This window comes from Limulus polyphemus, unplaced genomic scaffold (assembly GCF_000517525.1).
Source record: "Limulus polyphemus unplaced genomic scaffold, Limulus_polyphemus-2.1.2 Scaffold7633, whole genome shotgun sequence".
NCBI lineage: Eukaryota > Metazoa > Arthropoda > Merostomata > Xiphosura > Limulidae > Limulus > Limulus polyphemus.
Genome location: NW_013673243.1, coordinates 17431 through 36755, shown reverse-complemented (window position 1 = coordinate 36755; position 19325 = coordinate 17431). Strand labels below are relative to the sequence as shown.

The window sequence follows — 19325 nt, the reverse complement described above, 5'->3', positions numbered from 1 at the left end:
AACCAGATGGAGCCCCATGTTTCGGTGGTAGATAATTTATTGTTTATAAGTTACAATTTATCTATGTATTAACCAGATGGAGCCCCATGTTTCGGTGGTAGATAATTTATTGTTTATAAGTTACAATTTATCTATGTATTAACCAGATGGAGCCCCATGTTCCTGTGGTAGATAATTTATTGTTTATAAGTTACAATTTATCTATGTATTAACCAGATGGAGCCCCATCTTTCGGTGGTAGATAATTTATTATTTATAAGTTACAATTTATCTATGTATTAACCAGATGGAGCCCCATCTTCCTGTGGTACATAATTTATTGTTCCTAAGTTATAATATATTTCTGTTTTAGCTACCTCAATTCTCGAATTAAAACCTACATATTCAAAATATGCTAATACAAGTTTGCCACACTTAAAGATGAATTGTTAACTCTAAGTTTTTATTCTTTACCAAACGGGGCATCTCGTTTTATACTAATTTTGCAAGCAGGTTATTCATTCCAGGTTTATATTTTATACCTTATTTACACGGTACGAATATAGATACATTTCTATACATCAAGTTGTTAACGCTTGATCTTTTTTCGCATATATATATATACACACATACTTCTTATATAGAAACTCTAAACGACAGTCTGGTTATCTAGTTTGTCAGTTTATCCAGTCTGATTATATATTTGTTTATAAATCACAATAGCTTACGTTCTGCTTCTTTATTCATATACAAGTCATTCAACAATCAAAGAACAGTGGAACGTGTTGGTTGTTTGTTTACTTATACATAAAACAAAAGGTGTTGTTGAGTGTGTTAGCTGGTTCTTTACTTATACATAAAACAAAAGGTGTTGTTCAGTATGTTAGCTGGTTCTTGACTTATACATAAATCATAAGGTGTTGTTGAGTGTGTTAGCTGGTTCTTTATTTATATAAAAATCATAAGATGTTGTTGAGTGTGTTAGCTGGTTCTTTACTTGTACATAAAACAAAAGGTGTTGTTGAGTGTGTTAGCTGGTTCTTTATTTATACATAAAACAAAAGGTGTTGTTCAGTGTGTTACCTGGTTCTTTATTTATATAAAAATCATAAGATGTTGTTAAGTGTGTTAGCTGGTTCTATACTTATACATAAATCATAAGATGTTGAGTGTAGTAGCTGGTTCTCTACTTGTGCATAAAACGTAAGATGTTGTTGAGTGTATTAGCTGGTTCTTTACTTATACATAAATCATAAGATGTTGTTGAGTGTGTTAGCTGGTTCTATTCGTAAAAGTAAAACATAAGGTGTTCTTGGGTGTATTAGCTGGTTCTTTACTTATACATAAGATATATATAAAACATAAGTAGTAGGACTGTGTCAGCTGGTTCTTTACTACTACACAAGATACATAAAACATAAGTAGTAAGACTGTGTCAGCTGGTTCTTTACTACTACACAAGATACATAAAACATAAGTAGTAAGACTGTGTCAGCTGGTTCTTTACTACTACACAAGATACATAAAACACAAGTAGTAGGACTGTGTCAGCTGATTATTTAATACTAGAAGTAAAAGTGACGCGGTTTGATTAACCTTTAATTCAGGACGCATCTTGTGTGTATACACAGACTTTCTTTAGTGTGTAGCATTTCTGTAGTATCCACCCTCCCCAAGATGATAGTGTTCAGACTGTGACATTTGTCACAGTCCTGGGAAACAGTGGACGACTGGTTATATATCGTGTTTTGCGCATGCTCTTTAATACGTGAGCTCAGACAAGGTACTGTAGAGTCCACATTAGCCAAGGTTACATCTTGGACATGTAAATTTATATATGACGTAAAAACGATGCGTCATAGAAATCATGTTTTTATATTTAAAATAATTACTTTAATGAAACATCGGTTTTAAGACATTTCTAAACTTAATGCTTGGGTAAATTTTATTATTCACAATAGATTTAATTTTTTCCCCTTAATTCCATAAAGTGATTACCAGTAAATGGTAGAACAGAGTAAATTATGTCTTTGTTTTAAACTGATTACTCATTTTTGGAGTGTACAAAACTTTTAAATAATTCCTGATAACACCATCAATTAATTGTACAGGAAAAACATTTTTTTTTGTTGAAACAACCTTTACGTTTTGTATTTCTTCGTGGAATGAGGAAAAAGAATAACGACGAATTATAAATTAGGTTCTTTTTAAATTCAAAATATAAACAAAAAAACCATCCAAATGAAAATATTGACCTATAAAAGTTGACTTATGATAGCACTTGGTGTTAAAACTTCTTTCTTCTTGTCATTCTGGAGAATTAAATCTATTGTGAATAATAAAATTTACCCGCGTATTAAGTTTAGAATTGTCTTTAAACCGATGTTTCATCTAAATAATTATTTTAAGATTAAAAGCAGGACTCCTATGACGCATCGCTCTTAAGTCATATATAAATGTACATGTCCAAGCTGTAACCTTGGCGATGTGCTTTCGACAATAAGTTGTCTGAGCCCACGTATTAAAGAGCACGCGCAAAAACACAATATATAACCAGTGGTCCATCCTTCGCCACTGTTTTACAAGACTGTGACACAATGTCACTTCTGAACACTTTATCATCTTGGGGAGGGTGGATAGTAAAGAAATGCTACACACTAAAGAAAATCTGTGGTTACACAAGTAGTAGGACTGTGTCAGCTGGTTCTTTACTTATACACAAGATACATAAACCACAAGTAGTAGGACTGTGTCAGCTGGTTCTTTACTTATACACAAGATATATAAAACATAAGTAGAGGACTGTGTCAGCTGGTTCTTTACTTATACACAAGATACATAAAACATAAGTAGTAGGACTGTGTTAGCTGGTTCTTTACTTATACACAAGATATATAAAACATAAGTAGTAGGACTGTGTCAGCTGGTTCTTTACTTATACACAAGATAATGTCTACTGGAATTGCAACATTAAGATCCGGGGTACGATTCCCTACGGTGGACACAGCAGATAACCCAATGTAGCTTCTGTCCATCACATAAACAAGTTTTTCTTCAGATGATCCCAAAATTGTATAGTTGGTCAGAGGCATCACTAGGTACTTAAAATATTCGGGGATCGGGGCCCATAAGCGCAGAAATTTTCGGCGTATCCGTATGACATCTATCGTGATTTTTCTATTCTGATTTTTCATGATACCAAATGGGGATTCGGGGCGGTGTCAAATAGAATCGGGAGCACGGGCCGCATATGCCACCTGCCCAGAGACGTTTCTGTAATTGGTTATATTTAATATTTTTTTCACCTTTGTTGAATATCTTAATTAAATACAGCGAAAACCTAAATTTGGACAAATAGAGAAGACAACAATAACACACACAACTTAAAAAACAAAGACATTCACTGGGACTTGTGTAGTAAGTAGTAAAGAACCAGGTGACACAGTCTTACTACTTGTGTTTTATGTAACTTGTGTAGTAGTAAAGAACCAGCTGACACAGTCCTACCACTTGTGTTTTATGTATCTTGTGTATAAGTAAAGAACAGCTGTCACAGTCCTACTACTTGTGTTTTATATATCTTGTGTATAAGTAAAGAACCAGCTAACACAGTATTATTACTTATGTTTTATATATCTTGTGTAGTAGTAAAGAACCAGCTGACACAGTCCTACTACTTATGTTTTATATACATGCCTGCCATCTCTAGTCTATCACTGTTAAATTAGAAACGGCTAACGTAGATAGCTCTCGTGTAGCTTTGCGCGAAATTCAAAAGAAACAAACAACGAAGTAATATGTGCACCCGAAGATTAACAAAAAACAAACACTCTTTACACATGAAGAATACTAAAATTGAGCTGTTTTTTAAGCCTTTCGTTTTGGTTGTTCACATATACTCTGACAAATAGATGCGTTGGTCACTATGGAGTCAATGTTCAAATAATTTCTTCTGGGTTTATCTTGTTTACTACATTTACCCGATGATCAGCAAGCTAACGTTTCTCAAACCCCCATCTTTTTTGTAATTACTGAATATTTATTTTTCAAACTCAGATCAGCTTGACTACTCGTCATTAATACAACAAACCTTCATCACTTAGTTAAATGTTTAACGTTCATTTTTAAAAAAAATCATTAGCTGGAAATACTTTTGAATAATCTTCTACCGAAACCTGGGATAGCAGCGCCAACCCTTGGACTACTCATTTACCAACGAATAGTGGGATTGATCGTTGCATAATTAACGCCCCCCACAGCTGAAAGAGCGAGCATGTGTGGTGACGCGACCATCAGATTGCGAGTCGAGAGCCCTAACCACCAGGCTGTGCCAAGCCGCTTCGAAAATGAAAAATATCATAAAAATTAACAGAATTATTGTGGATGTGTGTAGAAAATTTTAGTTCCCAGTCTCTGTGTAAAACTATGTTGAATGATATATATATGTGTGTGTGTGTGTGTGTGTGTTTAATGTTTGATAGCTCCGAACCGCAGCCAGGAGTGGCTCAGTAATAAACGTGCCGCACTATCAAATCGAGCGTTAATGATTCGTGACCCACCGCCGACAAAAACGCGCTCTACACCTTAAAACTTTGGGTACACCATAGGAGGGACAGTCAAATCCCACTATTCTATCAGGCAATAGCAGCACAACAATTGACGATGGATGATGTTGACTGGCTACTTTCCCGTCGACTTAGTTTTGCGCGAAAATGCTGAAACGAATGAATTGTATATGAAAAAAAAAAGTTTGGTAGCTACTCGCTAAATAAGGTGAAAACGAGAAAGAAATAATATTTGTTTGTTTGTTTGTTTTGAATTTCGCGCAAAGCTACACGAGGGCTATCTGCGCTAGCCGTCCCTAATTTAGCAGTGTAAGACTAATAGGAAGGCAGCTAGTCATCACCATCCACCGCCAACTCTTGGGCTACTCTTTTACCAACGAATAGTGGGGTTTACCATCACATTATAACGCCACCACGGCTGAAAGGGCGAGCATGTTCGGTGGGACGGGGATTCGAACCCTCGACCCACAGATTGTGAGTCAAAAAAACCCCTAACCACCTGGCCATGCCGGGGCCAAAGAAAGAATAAAAATAGTGATTGTTTGCCTTTGCACCTGATTAAGAAAGGCTCATTTTAATTTTTCAACACAATCCATATTAATCTTCCAAGTCAGTAACGTATTATTTTTTTCTGATTATTTCCACGTATTTATAGTAAGCGCAGCCAACTCCAGATGGAAAATAATCTTAAAATAAATCATTAATCTTCTCTCTCTCTCTAGACTTTCAACCTGTAAAACTTCTCCCCACCAAGGCAGAACTCTAGATGGCGCGACGTGACGTCCAGTTGCTTCCAGCTCCGAATTACGTACCGCTACTTATATAAAGGATTCAAACACTCACGTTCTTGACGTGAATCACTTTCCAGTTTACACATCTGACCCTGGGACATTTCCTTGTTACTTTCATCTAATTATTAATACTCTTCTCGCTAGTATTCGCCAATCATGACCGAGAAACGTCTTGCGCATGCTCACAAAGAAACTCGATCATGTTTCTTTTGTTTGAGTATTTTTCTGCCATAATAAAGTTAATAAGTGAGATAAAAGTAGCACGTCACATTAAGCTGTTTAAGTACTTTGTCCGATTAGACGAGTGCGAGACGTTAAAGTATACATCATAACGGACACTACTCATTCTGTCACTTTTTAGAGCTAAGCTTCTGTACGACCTGAATTTACATATGCTCATATAACTTAAGAATGTGGTTCAAGCCGCTGTTCCTGTCGCTGGTTTTCATAATGCTGACTACTCCACACGTTCGAACACAAGACGCCGAGAAAGAAGGAGAAAGTGAAGGTATGTGTAAGGAAGCCTATAACTACTTTATAGGCTAACCGAAATAAACGTGATCCTTATTATATTAAAACAACTTTAACCGAAATGCCTGTAGTAGAACTTTTTCTATGTTAAAGGATCAGTTTCTTTAATTGGAATAACTTTGTTTTAGGTTTTTCATGAAATGTTAAATTCATCTGTTTCCTTCACTTATCGAACGTTTTGTTTTCAGTTTATATAATAGGTCAAAGTTATCTGATAGATCAACGTTTTTTTTTTGTTTATCTGATGGACCACATTTTGTTTTCGACGTATCTGATGGACCACAGTTTCTTTTCGTCGTACCTAATGTTCCACAGTTTGTTTTTTTTAGTTTATCTGATGGACCACAGTTTCCTTTCGACGTATTTGATGGTCCACAGTTTTTTTTTGTTTATCTGATGGACCACAGTTTCTTTTCGACGTACCTAATGTTCCACAGTTTGTTTTTCGGTTTATCTGATGGACCACAGTTTCTTTTCGACGTACCTAATGGTCCACAGTTTGTTTTTGGTTTATCTGATGGACCACAGTTTCTTTTCGACGTACCTAATGTTCCACAGTTTGTTTTTTTGGCTTATCTGATGGACCACAGTTTATGTTCAACGTATCTGATGGTCCACAGTTTGTTTTTGGGTTTATCTGATGGACCACAGTTTGTTTTTGTTGGCTATCATTCTTCTTCTCTATTCTGTATGCCAGTAAGTCTGCTGACTTTTAACGCTAAAAATCGAGTTTCGATACCTGTGGTATGCACAGTACAGGTAGTCCATTGTGTACCCGTGTTTAAGTAAAAACAACCAAACTATTCTGTGTGTATTCTTACAACTGTACGCTTACATTAGTTAGATAATTATCGGTGTCACGTTTGTGCATTTCATTCTACGCTCTGAAAAGAAAAGAAAAAGCTTTAGAAACTGATCAATGTATAATACCGTATACGTTACATTTACCGTTAGTCTTAAGTTGATATACGGTATCCGTAACATTTACCGTGTTAAGTTGATTTATTATATTGTTACGCCTCCAGTCGTTAGTTAATTTTCCGTAACTTCGTTCCGACGAAACTTTAGCGACACAAGTCCTTTCTTAAATAAAACTGGTTTATTCTTTCCGAATATAACTTTACGATACACTTAATTTCAACAGTCGCTCTATAACAACATTATAATTCACGTCTCACGTGGCCAACAACATTTTGTCCGCATACATTCAATTACTCATTTCACTGTTCTCGTCACGTTGTGACCATATTATATATACCAGGCTACCCCCAATCTAGTAATCTCCCGATAATTCACGAAGGTTCGAGAGAAGGAGTGGCGTGATACTAGTCACGTGACCTCGCTGACGCAACAATATCATATCTGTGACATTTACCGTCAGTCTTAAGTTGATATACGGTATCCGTAACATTTACCGTGTTAAGTTGATATATTATATCATATCTGTGACATTTACCGTTAGTCTTAAGTTGATATACGGTATCCGTAACATTTACCGTGTTAAGTTGATATATTATATCATATCTGTGACATTTACCGTTAGTCTTAAGTTGATATACGGTATCCGTAACATTTACCATGTTAAGTTGATATATTATATCATATCTGTGACATTTACCGTTAGTCTTAAGTTGATATACTATCTCCGTAACATTCACCGTAAGTGTTAAGTTGATATATTATATCATATCTGTGACATTTACTGTAGGTGTTAAGTTGATATACAGTATCCATGACATTTACTGTGTTAAGTTTACATACCGTATCCGTGACATTTACCGTAAGTTGTAAATTGACAAAGCGACAATGGTACTCCTAAAACCAGCAATAATAAGGTTTAGTTTCTTACAGCCAACACCAAAATGTCCGTTATTACACTGACGGATTTTCCTGTTCGTTGGTTTTATCTACGTTGCTATAAGCTATTGTGTGTTATTCAACTATTGGCAGTACTTGGATATATATCCCTGTCAATAATAAAAGTCATTCAAGTTGAGCAACTTACTGAAACATCGTCCATACCTACTTGCTTAAAAATAATAATAACTAAACTCGGGGTATAAAAAAACAATTCCCTTGTTTCTAGATGATATTTCCCCATTATAAGTTGTCTCCCTCCCCTCCCCATAAACGTGAAATACAAGCATCACGTCTTTATTTATTTATTCATTCATTCATTGCGCAGATCTCTCATTTCGCCATCATGGCACGCATCTAATCCGCAATCAAAGAGGTAAAATAAGATAGACAATATTCTGCTATTTTGCATCTACAGGAGGAGAAATTACTGAAGTTTTGTGCAACTCAAATCTCTCATAACTTGCTCGTGTACCCATCGTCTATCAAGTACGATACGTCTATTGTGTTCTCTTTCCGGCAACTATTAAACCTCGACCTTAAATATAAGGTCTCAAATACGTAAAGGGGCGGAAATATATTATCACTTGATAAATCTAAATTATTATTAACTTCCGTGACTTAGTTTGGACATTTGGAGTTTTCCTTTATAAAATTTGAATACAGTTCATTATTTAGTAATGTTCTGTTTTCTTAGGTGGGGGTGGGAGAAAAGGGGAGGACACATAATACTTACGTTGTTTCAGTGAGGACTGGTTTTGAACCGGCTGTGTTCACTTTATGAATTAATTCTATTGTTTCCTGGAAGAACGCGTTTGATGCTGTTATGTTAATCTTTAGTACAGACTAAGTATTATTTATAGTAGCAAAGCTAGTTTCAAGTATTATTATTACTTGATGCTATAGAATAACTACATTATTTCATAAATTAACTTTTTGAAGAAGAAAAATACAATTTCTGCTTTTTTAAAATCTAATATATTACTTAGAACTGAAGATTTTTTTGTTTTTTTTAGAAAGGGACTGATTTTGTTAAATTAGGCTTTTTTGGGGTGCAAGAAACCTGTTGTGTCAGAGAGAAACCGTTATGTTATTATTATTTGGTGGTGCAAGGAGGAATAGGTTTTGTTTGTTACTATCACTTGGTGGTGCAGAAGAAACCTATTGTATTCAGGATAAACTGGTTTCATTTTGTTATTATTTGGTAGTTTCGAGGAAGTCTGACGTATCAGAGAGAAACTTGCTTTGTTCTCTTATAAGTAGTTGTCATACAGAGAAACCCTGTTGGATTCCTTCTGTTATCATTATTTAATGGTACAGAGAAAATATGCATCAGGGAAGAACCAACTTCTTTCTGTTGTCATTATGTAATGGTACAGAGAAAATATGTATCAGGGAAGAACTGTCTTCTTTCAGTTGTCATTATTTAATGGTACAGAGAAAATATGCATCAGGGAAGAACCAACTTCTTTCAGTTGTCATTATGTAATGGTATAGAGAAAATATGCATCAGGGAAGAACCAACTTCTTTCAGTTATCGTTATTTAATGGTACAGAATATAACTGTTGTACCAGGAAGGTACTTTATAATTCTTTTTTGCTCATTTGGTTGTATAAGTTTTATTGATTTGTTAAAGAAACTTTTGTAACAATAGAAATTATCTTATTCTTTCTTGAAACTGTACAAAATGATTTGCTTCTGCTTACTGCAAGACCAGTAAAAGTAAAAATCTGAAGACATTTATAATAACCCTATTTTTAAAAAGCTTTAAAATATTTTTTATATTCTTAACAGTGTTTTGTAAACTAACTCATATTTTTCTGTATGTTACGTTATTTATTACTTCTATCATTTAAAGAGACTTCTATTGAAATTATTGAATTATACAAATAACAGTTTCGTATTTTTTGGGTCTAATTGCTCACGTTACTTTATTTTCTTCCAGAAATATCATTCAGTGAACGAAGGAAACATGTTGTTTAAGTTTATTCCATTTTTCTTATCCATTAATTAAACTTACAAGTTGTTTAATTTTATATCATCAGTATTTGGTATATTTTTGACATTTTATTTGGAATTAATTAACTTCTTAAGTAATTTCATTGAAATCAAAACTCCATAAAGACTTCATACATCCTGTTCTAAATGAAAGGTTTACTTACGAGTACCTGCTATTAATTATGTTAAACAGATGAGCTACATTAAAGTAACGATTTTCAAATAATGACATATATGTATGTTAAAAGTTTCATATATACATTATTAAATGTCAGATACCACAAATTTGTAACGTACCAGTAAAAAATTATCTTAATTATGTAAATCCATAAAGATTGTGGTCCTCTGAACTTTAGCGTTGTGAAGGATAAAGAAGTGCCACGACTTGATCATCTGATTAGGAAACACTAATCAGACACACCTCTAACTAAGTTTAAAGGTATATACAGTGGTGAAAGAGGTTATTGAACTGTTTCACACTTTTTACGAGATTGTCCATTGTGGAAGTGTCAGAACTGGTGTGAAATAGTTATGGACATTGTGTTGTGTAAGTTAACTCATATTTCAGTCATCCAAACATTCATATGCATTTTTATTAACAAATCAACCGTAACAAACGTATTACAGCAGATGATCAATAAACACTTGGGAAATACGAAAATGTTCTTTAAGTAAGAAAACCTAGATTTAAAGATAACGCAACTAATGTAATTGACAAAAAAAGTGGTCTGTTTCTTGTTTAGATATTTGGTTGTGCTTCCACCGAAGTGTTCTCGATTTGTTGGCTTTAACCGGGACTCTAGGATCTCGATATACTTGTCGACATTGACATTGTTTTTCACACTCTGGCCAGAGATGCATCTCCATATCACCTGATCATCCAGATGCTTCACAGTTGCATTCAAACATGTTGGCTGGAACTCATCTTCACGTCGACGTCATACAAAGTACTTGTCATCAGACCCGTGCAGGTTGAACTTTGATTTGTCTGAGAAGATCAATTTGCTCCATATTGCTTCAGTTCAGTCAGCATGATCTTCGGTACAATTTAGCCTCATCTTGTTGATGAGGTGGAGTTTCTTTCTTGGCCGTCTTGCCAGGAGACTGGATGAATACTGGAAGTTTCCCGCCATGCTCTTTTGAGATCTATGGACGATTCTGCAGGTTCAGAACACGAACGTAAGCTGCTCTGTAAGCTTTCTTCCTACCCCATTCACTTCTGCCATTCCAGACAGCAAGTCTTTCTATATCGTTTTACCCAGTGGCTCACACTAGACTGGTTACATTTAATTCTTCTGGCAATCTGCCTTGTCGAAAGTCCCTCTTTACTCAAAGAAATAATGACTGTTTTTTTGTGTGTGTAGAATTAACTCGCAACTCTTGACCATGGTAGAATCATACACGCATTGAAGCAGATAGGCTTCTAAACTTATATATAATATATTTATAGCCAAAAAAAAAAACGACTGATGCAACAGCCAGACAGTCTATAAAGCTGCTTATGTTATAATTAGACAATGCTGCATCATCCATGAAACAGATTTGCACCTACATGTATTAGGGCCTCATTACAAACAATGATTCCAAATAAAAATGGTAAAAAATCGGTTGATGCAATAATTTTTCCACCACTGTATGTATTTCATCTTATTTTTTCCTTTACTGCATATAAATAATTATATGAGGATTATTTTACATTTTCACCTTAATATATAGACGATAGACAAACCTACATAGTTAAAGATGGCTGATCCTGATGATGTATTATTGGGATTATGGCCGAAAATATAGATAACAACGAGGATACCCAACTGATGAATCAAAGATTCTAAAACTTCATACAATTTTGTTTTAAGATATTGTATGCTCCTAGTTAGGTCAGTATAATAAATTAACTGCATAACTAACATAAAAAACTACTCCGAAATATATTCTACAGTGATAAAACACATCAAGTGATCCTACAATACTGCCTAGTGTTTCAAATTAAACAAATAATTTATTAATGCGCTATAAAATGTTGAATAAAAATTAGTTTTTCTTGACTTATGCTTCTACATAAACATAATAAGTTCGTCGTACAATGTCATAAATATTTCAGCTAAAATTGGGTGTGTGTGTGCTTTAGCTCTACTCCTCTACCCTGTACAATATCAACTTAGCAATCATTGCATCAACGTAACATGTTTCGATTTTTAACCTAGACTGTACATAAATAATAATAATTTAATTCTATATTGTTGTAATTCCTCACTATATGATACTATAATTTTTTATTGTTGTAATTCCTCATCATAAGATAATATAATTCTATATTGTTATAATTCCTTCTCATAAGATACTATAATTCTATATTGTTGTAATTCCTTCTCAAAAGATACTATAATTCTATATTGTTGGAATTCCTCATCATAAGATACTATAATTCTATATTGTGGGAATTCCTCACTATAAGATACTATAATTCTATATTGTGGGAATTCCTCACTATAAGATACTATAATTTTTTATTGTTGTAATTCCTCACTATAAGATACTATAATTCTATATTATTGTAATTCTTCACTATAAGATACTATAATTCTATGTTGTTGCAATTCCTTCACATAAGATACTATAATTCTATATTGTTCCAATTCCTATGATACCAGGGTTCATAGAAAAGTGATTGAGATGCTGCATATATCACAAATTGCACGAGCAACAACTAATATGGTGTGAACTGGATTAAGTTCGTTAAGTGTTATTTCATGAGACTTTTATCACTATTGTAATTTATTTTTAACTGAGTTAACTTTATTCAGCATTTAGAAGAACAGGGAGCTAGTCTTAATATTCCCGCGCACAGAACTTATTGCAACGTTGCACCAGTATTATCATTTTTTATTTTAAGGTTAGTTCTAAATAAGTTATAAATTCTGCGATTCATTTGATTAAAACATTTTATTAGTGAAGTTTCATTTTAACAACAATAAAAAAATATAGTATCTTATGATGAGGAATTACAACGATATAGAATTATAGTATCTTATGAGGAGGAATTACAACTAATTTTGACTAATTGTCTTCTTTCTGGTCTATCGGTAAATAATTGGTACGAATATGCTCCGATAGTCGTTGTGCAGCTTTACGTTTAAAATAGTAAAAACAAACAATACATAAACATGTATAAAAACACCGAGAAGACACAGAATAACTTATACAAATCAAAGGAAGATCCCAAGTATCTCAACTATAATTATTATAATAATATCAAAAAAGATACTATAATTCTATGTTGTTGTAATTCCTCACTATTCCACATTATTACTGGGTACTTGCTAATTACACATTGTTTGCCCTGTATATTATGTTGATTGTTTAATAGTATACTAAGTTCAGATAATATGCAGGAGTATTAGTTAGACTTGGTGTATATTATACTTATTTAAGACGAGGTTTAAAAGCAAACACCTCATCCAAAAAATAACGATAGTTAATAGAGGAAAACAAGGACTCGTGTAGAATTTAAAACTCAAAGGAAATTACAAAACAAAAAGTTAAAAACCATGAAAGACCTCGAGCTATCTGGTGCCAGGCGTGGTCTAGTGGTTAGTGTGCCTTGAATGTAAATCGTAGGATTTATGGCTTGCGACCTGTTACTACAAAAACGCGCCCCTAACTTTTGGGTCGTGGGTATGTTATGATTGACAGATTTTTATCAGTATTTGGCCACAAAAGAATAGCCCAATAGTTGGCAGTGGGCATTACTGTAATTTAACTGGTATTATTATAGAGACAACAATAATAATACTAGTGGATACCACAATAATAATACCAATAAAGACTACAGTAATAATATCAGTGGAGACCATAGTAGTAATACCCATAGAGACAATAGTGTTAATATCACTAGATACAACAGTGTTAATATCAGTAGATACAACAGTATTAATATCAGTAGATACAACAGTATTAATACCTGTAGAGACAACAGTATTAATACCTGTAGAGACAACAATATTAATACCTGTAGAGACAACAGTGTTAATATCAGTAGAGTCCACAGTATTAATACCAGTGGAAACCACAGTAATAATACCAGTGGAGATCAAAATAATAATAATACCAGTAGAGACAACAGTGTAAATACAAATGAGACCACAGTAATAATACCAGTAGAGACCACAGTATTAATATCGGTAGCGACAACAGTATTAATACCAGTGAATACCACAGTATTAATACAAATGAAACAACAGTATTGATACCAGTGAATACCACAGTATTAATACAAATGAAACAACAGTATTGATACCAGTGAATACCACAGTATTAATACCATTGAATACCACAGTATTAATACCAGTAGAGACCACAGTATTAATACAAATGAAACAACAGTATTAATACCAGTGAATACCACAGTATTAATACCAGTAGAGACCACAGTATTAATACCAGTGAATACCACAGTATTAATACCAGTAGAGACCACAGTATTAATACAAATGAAACAACAGTATTAATACCAGTGAATACCACAGTATTAATACCAGTGAATACCACAGTATTAATACCAGTGAATACCACAGTATTAATACAAATGAAACAACAGTATTGATACCAGTGAATACCACAGTATTAATACCAGTAGATACCACAGTATTAATACAAATGAAACAACAGTATTAATACCAGTGAATACCACAGTATTAATACCAGTAGAGACCACAGTATTAATACAAATGAAACAACAGTATTAATACCAGTGAATACCACAGTATGCAACTTCTTCACGACGGAATATTAACTTTACTTTATGTATAACCATGCTTCAACATAGGGTAAATTCAAGTTTTAATGTCCGCACTTCATTCGTTTACTCTTTTTCTCTTGCCATAACCCTCCAGACGTAACTTAGTGATTAGCATGCGCGTTATAAGAATGACAGTCAATATCGCTATTCGTTATGAAAAGTAGAGGGTTAGTCATTTAACCCGCGGATGTCGCTGACTGGTTACTGTCCATATGTTCAACAGTTATATATCAGTGATGGCTTGGGTTCTCTGACCTGATCGTTTAGCCCCTATGTCGTATAAGGTAACCCTTAGGTGAAAAGTATCAAATATCAACTCTTGATTTCTTTTATTAAAAAGCCCTAAATCTAAAAAAATATCTTGTAAGTTTCTTTTGTATGTTTTTTAGTTAAAATTATATAAAATTCAAATAAGTATAGTGTATTCTAATTTATTAAACGTTGCTCCTCAGTGGCACAGCGGAAATGTCTGCAGACTTACAACGCTAGAAATCGGGTTTAGATACCCGTGGTAGGCAGAGCACGGATAGCCCATTGTATAGCTTTGTGCTTAATTACAAAGAAATAAAAGCTAAAATTTAAACTAGAGTGCAATCTGAGAAGATATTTTTACCGTAGTAAGAAAGAAAGCCTCAGAAATAGGCCTAACTCACACTAATAGGCCTAACATCGTCTGCCATGTTTAAACTATATTCGCAAGCTTCAAGCGTGGTTAAAAAATAAACATTAAAAGCAGGTAGAAATGATAAAAAAAACAATGCCCTACATCTAAGTCTGCCATCTACTTACTGTCCATAGACAGGTGTGGGAATGTAGTTGTTCCTAAAGAAACGGAATTCTAAACAATTAAAATTGGAACAGGAAATTACGACCATACCACTGGGGGTGTTATCTCTTGGAGTTGTCTTTCCAGTCCATATAATTGACACATACCTATAAGAACAATATAATACTTTGTAAAATCTAAAATAGTTAGTACTATTAGATGAAGTAAGAAATTGAATTTTGCCTCCAAATTAAAAAACAACAATAAAAAACGTGGTACTAGAAGATCATCTAATCATTCGACTTGAACAGTGTACTGTTGAAATTATATATATACTATTCTTTTTATGATCATATACAGAGGTTGAACACGTTATATTAAAATGATTTTGGAGTCTTACAACATCGTTAAAATCCATGTGACCACATCCGGCCGTGCTCTATCTGACGAACGCAAGTCTTAACAATAGCCGTTTAGCTTAGTTTCCATTGCAAAAAGGCTCTGTTGTAAGACTGCCATGACCAAAGCACACCCCTCCCTCCTGACAACTGTCCATAAGCCTTAGTGTACGAAGAAGACGGTTTTCCAGCGCTCGTTTCAACATTCGATCGTATGGAATAGCATAAATTCCTAGTTTCATTCTCCAACTTGACGTGTGCAACGCTTGAACGGACATGCTGTGGAAGTAATTTACGCTCACGTGACTTATGTCGTTTTTCCAGATAGAGATCCTTCTTGATTATGTTGTGTACTGTTACATAGGACATATGGGTGGATTTTGACACTGGTTTTTGTGTACGTGGGGTTTCACATTTACAATTACCCCTCTTTGCTTATAATAGCTGTGGTACGACTTGTTGCAGGTCGCTTGCTGGATGGTCCTGGTGGCTGAAAGGGACTTTATACCTTTGTTTTCTAATACGAGGGATATCCCTGTCTTGGAAATTCTAAATCTCCTAGCTGAACACATCTTTATGACCTGAATGTATGAATATTTTACGTCGGAAAAGGCTGTTATTACCCTTCTTAAAACATCGATGGCATCACACTAACTACGTAACGCCAAACAATGTCAAAATGTAGTTCTGATACACTCAGTTCCAACGCGATTTTATATCGGCTGAGGTTGTCACATGACTTATTGATTTGCATATTCAAAATCATTTTTAAAAAAGTACTCTCTGTAGTTATTTTAAAAAGTCTGTCAGTGGTTCAGTGGCAAACTTATGAACTTATAGCGCTAAAATCTGGGTTCGATGCCCGAGGCACATAGAGCGCAGATAACCTATAGTACATTTTATGCTAAAAAAAAAGAAACCAATACATTGTTAAAAACTTGTTACGACAAGTATATTGTATATTTCAAATTAAATCGCACATCGGGATTGAGCACGTGGAAATAAACGTGATAATTCATATGCACGTTTGAAACTGATGTTCGGACACGAAATGTGTTATCTTATGTATATAGACAACAAAAACGTTTTTACTTTAGAAATTAACAAAACAGGAGAGCAACTCTCGGTAAAAGGAAAAATAAATAGGTCTGTAAACATTTATAATTTTATATCAAGATATACATGTTAAGTTGACGAGAACGCCATCTATAAATTAACAATATAAACCACCCTTAACAATAACAACCGAATCTATTTTCCTTTTTTCGAATCTACTGTAAACTGGTGTGAAACTGGTAGTGAACGGTAAATTAAGACAATCGTATTTGGTCGTTTCAGTATTGAAAGTTAGTGAAGCGTTAAGCCTTTTTAGGGTTAGAAACTTCCGTATAAGATTGGTGTTTTAAACATTGTACTTGTTAGCGTGTTGTTTGATTCAGGATTTCTCCCAAATCTACATGAAGGCTATCTGATCATAGCCATCTCTAATTATTAACTGATAGACTAGAAGATAGGCAGCTAATAAACAGCACCCACCGCAAACTGTTCAGGTACGCTTGTCTTAGCGAATAGTGGGATTTGACCGTTACTTTTATAGCGCATCCACGTCCCCACGTTTTTGCAACAAAGGGTCGCGAACTATCTGTCCTCCGATTCACAGATCTGGCTAGCCGCTAGGCCACGCGGGCAAGGGTTCATTAAGACTGACCATCAAGGAAAACGTGTTAAACTAAACAAAGAAAATCAATATTAAGATTTTTGTAAAGCACAAAGCTATACAATGGCCATTGTGGGTATCGAAACCCGACTTTTGGCGTTATATGAGCCACCGGGGGTCAATATTAACAGGAACCAAAGTAGGAACAAACAAGCAGACGTAAGCAGTAAGAAAACAGAAAGGAAACCAACAGTATTAAACAACAAAACCAACAGTAGGATTAAACGAACAACGATAACTCGAAACAACTAACAGTATTAAACAACAAAAACCAACAGTAGGATTAAACGATCAACGATAACTCGAAACAACTAACAGTATTAAACAACAAAAACCAAAAGTAAGATTTAACAAACATCAATAACTCCAAACAACTAACAGTATTAAACAACAAAAACCAAAAGTAAGATTTAACAAACAACAATAACTCCAAACAAGCACAGGATAACAAGTTGGACTCTCTGTGCTGTGCCCATCAGTGGTATCAAACCCGATTTTCAAGCATTATAAGCCCACTGACTTACTACTGGGCCACTGAGAGGCATGATAACATGAAAGTTAATAAATAAAAAAAAAACAGAACAGGTCACCAGAACCAAGAAGAACAAAGTTACACAATTGGCTATCTGTTCAGTGCGCACCACTGGGATCGAAACCCGATTTTAGTGGTTATAGCCTTAAGACTTACCGCTAGGCCACTGAGGGGCAGGAACACAAATGAAATAATACTGAAATGAAAACCAAACACAAACACCAAAAAGCGGCATCATATAGATGAAAATGAAAGTGAGAAGAAAAAAAATAATGGCAAGAAACAATATTAAACAGTAATAATCAAAACGAAAAAAAAAACAAATACAGTAAGAAAACGTTCAAAATGAGGAAACTTCACAGAAAACGGCGATATAAAAAAAAAATAAAGCAATAATAAAATGAAAGCGCCAGTAAGATAAAAAAAAATGAATAAGACGAAACAATTCAACTAAATTACTTAATGCTTACTAATAGAATCGCTCGTGCGCTCATTCACTCGGTGGGTAGTTATAGTGTATACGTAACCGTTCTCTATATGTATTTTTTCAGGTTAGAGCAGTCATTAAACTTTCCAACATTACTAGCACACAGTGATCGGTCTATAAAACTGGAGCACTTGTACGAACAAGTTAAACAAGTTTACGTTTTGTACTTAACTCTCTAAAAGAGATTGTCTTCTTATCACTCAATTTCCTGGAATCGGGGGCGCGAAGATTTTTAAATTGTTAATGTTATGTGTTGTAATCCAGTTGTTCGATCGTATAAATTTGATTTTTCATACCTGTCTTTACTCCACTATTCTGGAGTGTTGCTTTAATTGGCTTTCTTGTTTTGTCTCACATATTGTCGATATTCGGCCAAAAATAAACCAACCACCAGCATCGCCAACAACATGTAGGATTGGGCTTAGAATATAATTAATAGTTTTATTACGGCAATTGGTGTTGACATATTATATCAATTTAGGAAAAAAAAATTATAATATGATCAGAGGAAAGACTATATCGTCGAAAAACAAAAGATTTTCGAAAACGATCGTTCTGACTAAAGCAAAACGTATCTCCGTTGTTCTTATTTTCGGTTCTAAAAAAATGTTATCAGTACTCCATCTTAACTAAGCTTCACTGTCATCTAACTTTTATAACCTCAAGAATAGAATTTAAAACATGGGCATGCACAATTGGGGAGGGGGACCAGTAGGGGCCCGAATCGCCCCAATAACTCTGCATGCGGACTCGATCATTTGCTGAGTTTAATACTGTTTATTCTAGACGTATGATATATGCATGTGTGTTGATATGGTTTATATGTATATATATCTGTGTGTGTGTGTGTCTACTACCCCCCGACCGCGTCCGACCTTACAAACTTTAACTTCCCTGCACACGGT

At 34.4% G+C, this 19325-nt stretch overlaps 1 protein-coding gene across 1 annotated transcript in view; it reads left to right on the top strand.

The window, feature by feature from the left end:
• Window positions 1–5566: 5566 nt before the first annotated feature.
• LOC106474745 (inactive pancreatic lipase-related protein 1-like) overlaps window positions 5567–19325 on the top strand; it is a gene marked incomplete at its 3' end in the record, with an annotated part of 30491 nt that continues 16732 nt past the window's right edge. Inside the window, exon 1 of the mRNA XM_022403046.1 lies at window positions 5567–5843. Coding sequence (XP_022258754.1) covers window positions 5747–5843 — 97 coding nt within the window. The remainder of the gene's footprint in view (window positions 5844–19325) is intronic.